The sequence below is a fragment of the Neopsephotus bourkii genome, unplaced genomic scaffold, assembly GCF_033783945.1.
Source record: "Neopsephotus bourkii isolate Nb327-2 ecotype Australia unplaced genomic scaffold, CSIRO-AGI_Nbou_v1 NB_100, whole genome shotgun sequence".
Lineage (NCBI taxonomy): Eukaryota > Metazoa > Chordata > Aves > Psittaciformes > Psittacidae > Neopsephotus > Neopsephotus bourkii.
The window spans coordinates 121,947-129,917 of NW_026900617.1; the positions used below are offsets into that span (position 1 = coordinate 121,947).

Sequence of the window (7,971 nt, forward strand, 5' to 3'; positions counted from 1 at the left end):
CGCACCCGTCCGCACCGCCGGGATCGGTCTCCTCCGCGCTGCTCCCCTGGCAGGGGCGTTCATTTGAGGCACGGGAGGACTCGCAGTCGCCGGAGTAGTTGTAACTGCCGAGCCACTCGCGCCGCGCTCATATTTAATAATGATTTTTTATAATATCTGGTTTGGTTTTTTTTTTGGAGCGGACACAGCGTTGCGGCTCTGTTTTTAAAACGGAAGCCAAATAAAGTGAAAACTGCTTCAAAGGTGTTGTGGTGGGGTTTTTTTGTTTGTTTGTTTGTTTGGGTGGGTTGGGGATTTTCTTTTTTCTTTTCTGCCTGTTTTTAAAACAGAAATAAAAATAAATTCCGGTCAATAAAACATGCAGGAACGTCGCAAATTCAAGCTGATTACCCCCTTCCGTTTACAGTCACACGTGTTACCGGCGCCCTGCCCGTTCGCTCCCGGGGGACGGGCGGCCGTGAGGGTCCCGTTCCCAGCCCACTCCTCCCACTGCCCCCCTGTACTCCCGCTCCCCGGGGCCGCCGCTGCCTCCGCCTCGGGGGTAAGCAGAGGGCGGAGGGAACAATGGCTGTGAGCCCTTGCGGGGGTCCTGCCAGCACCCCCGGGTACAGGGGATAGAAGGGGATAGAGCGGCTGCAGCCCGAACGGAGACGGGGCTGTGGCGGGGGTTCAGACCAGGTAACTCGCAAGCTGCTCCGAGCTCGCCTGCTGGTGTTTCTCTGAGCTCCATCCCTGCACAGCTTGCACGGGAAGCGGGGGAAAGGGGAGGGGAAAAAAAAAAAAAACAGAAAAAAAAAAAAAAGCAAAAAAAAAAAAAAAAAAAGCAAAATTGCTCCGAGCACACGCAGAGCCTTGTTTTGTTACTGCCCGGATTACTGTTATTATTATTTGGGGGATAAGGGGGAGTTGTGTCCTTAATCCGAGTCTCCCTGCCCTCCCCACCCCCAGATGCTGTGAAAGGAGAGCTGATTTCATTTCCAACATACAGTACACTTTGTCTAGAGAGCATTGTTCGGACAAGCAACTCCCGATCCCTGATGACTACAAAATACAATTTATGTTTCCATCAGAGAGACAGAATATCCTGATGGCTTGAAAGTCGGGCAGGAAAATCTTATCTAATCAATCCCTTTTCCCATACACCCCCCTCCCCCCCCCCCCAAGCAGCTCGTAGAGGAGATAACGCCCGCAACGATAGTACATGAAATAAATATCGGCAGCATGAAAATTAACAATAGTCATCTCAGTATTTTTCGCCTCCCTCCAAAGAGCTACAATAATACCGTTTGCGCTTTTCTTAGCTTGATGTCATCATCATAATCGGCATAATTAAAAAAATGAAAGACTTAAAGAGCATGCATTTATTTTTAGATGCAACAAGAACAGATATAGTAAAGAGAGCTTGTAACATCACAACCACAACAACAACAGCAAAAGCAACCTCTGAGCCGAGGATTCTTCCGTATCTGAACTGCTTTTATTATCAATTGCGAACTCATAATAGGAGTAAATAATAAGTAAGAGACACCATCATAACAGGAAGAAGTCAGAACACCTTGGGTTTTGTTATTTTTTTTTCCCCCTTCTCAATTAAAAAGGCGGATTTCACGATGATCACTGAAATTATAAAGACAGCGACTGAGCGGAGGGTTTTGAAAGGAAAAGAAAAAAATAAAATCATCATCACTGGTCCTAAAAACGCAACCGTTCCCCTTTGCTCACTTGGCACAATAGAAATGGACTGTCTCTCAAAGAGCCATGCGCCTAGTGCTATTTATAGCCAGGGGCTGTGTTGGAAGATACCATTAAGCTTCTCCCGGGCAGACAGACAGGGGGGTGGTTGGATGGGAGGAGGGGGTTTAGCCAGAGTAAAGGCAAAAGCGATCCCCCACCCCCAGCCTCCCTTCCCCGCACACACACACATCCACACACTCACACCCCACCCCCTAGTCTGGCTGGGAATTTGAACCGATCCAGCCTGTTTAAACGGAAAGGACACAGATCTTCAATGTAAAAAAAAAATCAGATCAGACCCAGAGAGAGAGAGAGACGGAGAGGGAGGAGTGTGTGTGAGAGAGAGAGTGTGTGTGAAAGAGGGAGAGGGAGCAAGAGAGCGAGAGAAAGGGAGAGAGAGAGGGAGAGAGAGGGAGGGAGAGAGAAAAGAAGAGGGGGGAAAAAGGAAAGAAGATTTTCTCTATGTATATAAAGATGGCCACGTTAGCAAACGGACAACCAGACAATACCAGCCTGAGTAGCAATCACAGCAACCCCAGCACCAACGGGCATATGAACGGATTAAACCATAGTCCCGGAAACCCATCCACCATCCCAATGAAGGACCACGATGCCATTAAGCTCTTTATTGGGCAGATCCCCCGTAACCTGGACGAGAAAGACCTCAAACCGCTCTTCGAGGAGTTCGGGAAGATCTATGAACTGACAGTGCTGAAGGACAGGTTCACTGGCATGCACAAAGGTGAGTTACCTCCTGAACTTTCCCGGGAGAGACCGGGAGAGGGACGCAAGCTCTCTCTCCTCTCCGGGTCTCTCTTTCCCTCTTTTCTTTCGATTTCATTTCATTTTATTCCATTTTCAATTGGCCCGGGGGTGGAGGTGGCAAGCAACGGGGGCAGGGAAAGAAATAATAAACCTTACTGGAAAGAGAAGAGAGAGATGCAGGGAAGAAAGTCAGCTTAGTTTGGGTCATTTATCAGTATTTTTACCTTTTTCCTCCCGTTTTTGGGGGGTGAGGTGCAGCTGCCCGCGGGCGCCGGGAGCCCGGGCGGGCAGAGAGCGGCAGCAGGGCTGGCGGGGAGCTGTCCGCCCGCCGGTGGTGCTGAAAACCGGGAGTAGGATTTCTTTCTTTATCCGTGGGAGCCGCACATTTTCCACCCAGGGGGGTGTGTGTGTCCGTGTGTGTTAGTGTGTTTGAGTTGAGCCGGGAAGCCCATATTTTACAACTGCTGTATATCGGGCACCAGCACCTTCTCTTTTTCTTCTTATTTTTATTTCATTTTTGTTATTATTGCTGTTAAAATTGTTATCTGCAGTCCACTCCAAAGTCAAAAGTAGAAGGGAGCGAGTTGCTCCAGAGATGAGGGAAGTAGTTAATTTTGGCTTTGCTCAGTGTGGGAACAGGGATTTAAACAACAATAAAAAAGCCTATCTCAAGCGGGGTGGGGGTGTGTGTACGAAATCACGACTGGGGTGTGTGTGTTGGAGAGGGTGAACCAGGAGAGACAGGTGGCAGTTTAGTTCCAGAGGAGAGAAGTCTCCAAGCAGGCATATTCCAAGTACTACTTTAATGTGCTTAAAGTCCATCCCAGGAACTTTTAAGATTTTCTTTAAAGGCAGTGGAGGCATACTCCCCGTGCGATGCCTCACTCACTCCATCCCCTGCCTTCTCCTTCCTCTGCTTAGCTCAGGCTTTCCGGAGGTGCATTTCAGATTAGATGATGCTACGTTTTGGGGGTGGAGGAGGGTGTGTGTAGTGGGGGAGAGATGCTTGGATCCTCGGCTAAGAAAGTAGGACTCAGAGGGAGGAAGTTGAAGATAATTTGAATGGTAGCCCCTCTTAGGAGCAGAAGGGACCCAGGAGTGAAGCAAGCCACTTTATTAACTCAGGTTCTGTATATACATGTGTGTGTGTGTGTGTTTGTTTCATTGAATATGTAGTTATTAAAAAAATAAGTAAAAACAAACAAAAAAAAGCCCAAAACAAAAAACAACCCCAAAAAGATCAGATCAGAACTGGTTGGGGTGTGACTCCAGTTTTAATGCGGGAAGAGAAAGGGTTTTGCAGGGGATTACGGGGGGAGTGGAAGTTGTATGTTTTACAGGAGGGATTCAGTAACAGTGTCTACTCCAGCTTGGTGGACTCCCGACAGGGAGAGTCACTGGTAATGGCATTACTGGCTTCCCAGCTTTCCAGATGCCTTGGCAAATTGTAAATCTTGAACTTAAAGGCATGTTTAGCTGGCATCTCTTCCCCTTCCCCATCCCTCCCCTGCTCTCTTCCACCCTCAAGAAATGCGAATGAAAATACACCCTGATAGTCCAAAGTACCGGTTTCACACAGGCTAGAGAAAATGTTCAGGACTCGGGGACTGGGGACTCAGTCTAAGTTGGAGGATATTTCTTCCTTCTTTGCTTGCCGGTTGCTCTAAACACCCTTCTTATATTTACAATTATAAGTGTAGCCCTTTCGAACCATGCTTTCTTCTCAGACTAGCTTCCTAGAAGCCACATAAAGGTCTGATGGGCATCATTTAAACATGACATCCATACTATAATAATTATTAATAACAATAAAAATGCTAGTAAAAAGCACACGGAAGGAAAGGTCCTGAGAGGTTTTGTCTAATATATGAGGCGTAGTGAGAGTAGGCACTAAGCTGGTGTGTTCGCGCATGTGTTTGCAAAAATTATCTAAGGTTTCTGTAACCCAAAAATAATAACAGTAAAAGCTACACTGAAGAGAATCACTCAACATAGTGCAGAGGATATCTTTGAGCTAACACCTTGATAAAGGATTTTTGTGATGGGAGAGATAATTTTGATTTGTTGGTGAGATTTTATTCTTTTGTTATGCTCTATCTTAAACCTGTAATTAATCAATCTATGAGATAACTTTAATTTCTAGTTCATAGATGTAAATTCTTTCTCTTCCAGTTCAGTTTGCATTTACTGTATGCCTGCATTCACAGAGACAAACTCAGGAAGCAGGGGAGAGAAGAAGAGAGAGAGGGATCATTTGTCTTGCTTGGATGTGTTTAACACATATTCCTGAATTAAGCAAGATACTAACTTCATTCCCTTTCATTTCATTTCTGTTCTAAAGCATCAACCTACAAAAAAAGCCAGGTGGGAAATCTTGTCACTTCATCAAACCAAACTGCACGAGTTCATCTTGACAGAAACAGCAATTTTTAACCTCCTAGAAGTTTTGGACTTTGGAAGGAAAAATGATGATGATGATTGTTATTTTGCAGGTTAGGGTTTGAGTGAAGCTTCAATAGACACCGAGTTGGCAGCATTTCAGGGATCGGTTTTATTTAGTACATCCGAGAAGAGTTTGAACTCCTTTCTAGCGATGCCGCTGATTTATTAGCTAATCCTGATCAAAATGTGCCTCTGGCTACCTGGAAAAAAATTACTTTCTTGCCAGTAGTGATTAATTACTATTAAGTCAAAAAGCATGATGGGGCTTTGAAGGATGAATGTTGTGTTTGGCTTCTATTTTTCTTTTTTTTTTTTTTTTTAATCTGTTTTTTCTTTTCCCTTCTCTAAATGCAGTCATGTGAAGCATAGTATTCACTCAGACCTCCTCATTATGGCTTTGTTTTGCAGGCATGAGTGAAGAATTGTATAAAGATAGTCCAACTTGGCTCTCAGGGGTAGGTTGGCAATCCGAAACCCCAAGATGCTTTCCATAAGTCATGCGTAATGCTTATGCATTAATTGATCTATCACTCTCAGTTGATTTCATTCCTAATCCAGGGAAGGAGGTTGTGGTAGAGGTATACCTTGAAGGGTTAATACTAGGCTGTAGTTTATTTAAGTGTATGGAGAGCAAACCTTGGGTGTGGAGAGGGAGAAGGTGGGTTTGTGTTGGGAGGAGGCAAGAGACAGGAATTAGTTTAAAGTAAAAACATAGCAACCAGAGTAATTTCAGGTGTAAATACGTTGAAATGAGAGCACAGTACGTGTATTCCTGAAAACGTTGTGAAGAGATACTCTGGTGCTCCTGTATAGCAGGAAGAAATTGAAAATTAAGAACCCTAATATAAAGTACATGACTATGCCCCCTCCCGAAAACATTACCACAAAAGGAGAGTGAAGTCCCAGCTTACTTCACCAGCAGCTCCGGCGGATAACAGGCCAGATACCAAGGAAGAGGCAGGGGAGCAGGATTCTCCTGCAGGCGTATGAAGAGAGAAAAGGGTACGGGGGAAGCAGCATGTGAGAGAAGGCGGGAAAGGCTTGCCAGATCTCTGAGAAAACAAGCTTTCATGGAACAAACATTGCTGCTGCATATTTCCCCCGTCCTCACTTCTCTCCACACGGGGCAGGAACAAGCTTCTGCTGTGGTACTTTGCTGTAGGGTTGGGAGGAGGCTGTGTGCTGAGATCCACGGGTAGAAATCTACCGGGGCTGAGCTGACCCACCCACACACTCACACATACACACATACACATGCACTAATCACACTTGAACCATTTAGGAAGCCATTCATTCATAACTTCTCTCCTTCTTACCTAGCAGTGGAGTATGCTTAAACGCTGAGTTACTGGGAGACATAAAGGTTAGTGCTCTCAGGACAGCCATATTATAATGCATTATCTTTGAAGTCATTTAAGGCCAATTTAAGTGGTATTTAGTATAATATTTATGAATTAATGTAATCTAAATATAAGACTGTCCCCATAGGTTTAAACAGCCTTTTCTATCTAAGCTTGCTTGTACCCAAGGCCTGAAATGTGTTTTAATTTAAAACATAGAGGTCTCCATAATATTCTATTTAGGTAGTCAGAAGAAATCAGCATTCCACACTTAAATAAGGTTTACTGAAACACATGCATGTGAGTGCACTTACAGAGTGGAGTTAGTGTGTATTGGGAAAGCAAGACTCTTCATAGACCAGAGATCTACAACAGTCTTTCAACCCTTATTTAGGATTGGGGAAATCATAAAATCCCAAAGCCTCCTTGAAATCCACTACTGCAGGTCCTGTGGTTAGAATGGTGTTTCTACCTGACTCGAGCCTCACTCAATCAACATTCAATGCAGCTAGAAAAATGCAGTGTGGAAAGAAGAGTTTAGTTCTTTTCCTGTTTTACCTTCTAAAAGTATAAATAATTTTTAAATTTAAGACACCTCAAGGATAGGTAATCAAGGCTTCCATTCATTATATTCATTCTGTTTGATTACAAAGATAAATGATAGAAAAATTAAAACCTTGTTAAGTCTAAAGATGTTTATGAAGGTTTTGGATGTCTTAGAAATTCAAAGGTGCAATAAAAATGAGCATTCAGTTAAGACGATAGATTTGTATAGATTGTATAGATTATATAGATATAAATGTATAGATTTGTATGTGTGTATACATACAGAAAAAGAGATGTACACATATTCATGCATATAGCCTTTGGGAAATGGAAATTCAGTTGAAAAGAAGCACAACGCAATACAGGTGCTGAATAAACTCCTCCATAATTGAAACATAAGGCTTGCCTGGCTGAAAGCAACACATACAGCATTTAGTATGGTAGTAAACCAAACAAGTCTTAGGGAGGTAAATGCACAAATAAACTGGAATAAAACAGAGGAGGCTTTATGCCTTAGGTCTAAAGAACAATCCCGTAAAACAATCAAAATGCAACTGGATAGGTTGATGGAAGAGAGAGGAAAAAAACAACCCTCTGTACATTATAATCTCCCATACAGTTCAGCATGCATGTGTTTTGGTAATATCAAACAGATAGCCCTGATCACTTCATAAATTAGAATGCTGCATGTTAACTCTTTTTCCAGAGGTCTGGACATGGATTCTGGTTTCTAAAAGCAGCTGCATCCAGTTATGATGTTGTTACGGTTGTGTCAGCATTTCCAATGCAAACTCCAATTTTCTGGGATCTCTCGCTTGGCTGTTAAGTTTTGCACTGAAAGCTGTTCTTCAGCTAGCCCCACTACCACATCAACTAATCATCCTTACAAGAATGAATTTGCTTTAAAATTACATAATATGGATGAAAGAAAGAAATTAAAGTTTGTGTTTCTAGAGGTTTTGTTTCTTCTCTTGCCTTTCTTCAGGTTAGAATTATATTTTCTACACATTTATGATTTGCGATTGTTTTTGTCCCTCAATATCTACACATATTGGTGCCTTCGGACATTTTAAGGAATGAGGAAAAGGTAATTCTTTCTTAAAAAAAAAAAAAAAAGAAAGAAATAACATCAACAACCAGACTT

At 43.2% G+C, this 7,971-nt stretch overlaps 1 protein-coding gene across 1 annotated transcript; it reads left to right on the top strand.

The window, feature by feature from the left end:
- The first annotated feature begins 1,722 nt into the window (after positions 1–1,722).
- Positions 1,723–7,694, top strand: LOC133213820 (CUGBP Elav-like family member 4). The gene is made up of 3 exons (XM_061356374.1): positions 1,723–2,476; positions 5,350–5,396; positions 7,534–7,694. The coding sequence occupies exons 1-3, from the start codon at positions 2,197–2,199 to the stop codon at positions 7,651–7,653; spliced, it is 447 nt and encodes a 148-aa protein (XP_061212358.1). The 5' UTR covers positions 1,723–2,196; the 3' UTR covers positions 7,654–7,694.
- Positions 7,695–7,971: the final 277 nt, after the last annotated feature.

What these genes read in the sequence shown, in the direction of transcription:
- LOC133213820 (XM_061356374.1), top strand. Translation starts at nt 2,197, where the DNA reads ATGTATATAAAGATGGCCACGTTAGCAAACGGACAACCAGACAATACC. An exon ending in GTTCACTGGCATGCACAAAG is followed by an intron (nt 2,477 to 5,349) that starts GTGAGTTACCTC and finishes TTTGTTTTGCAG; the next exon opens with GCATGAGTGAAGAATTGTAT. An exon ending in GTCCAACTTGGCTCTCAGGG is followed by an intron (nt 5,397 to 7,533) that starts GTAGGTTGGCAA and finishes CTCTTTTTCCAG; the next exon opens with AGGTCTGGACATGGATTCTG.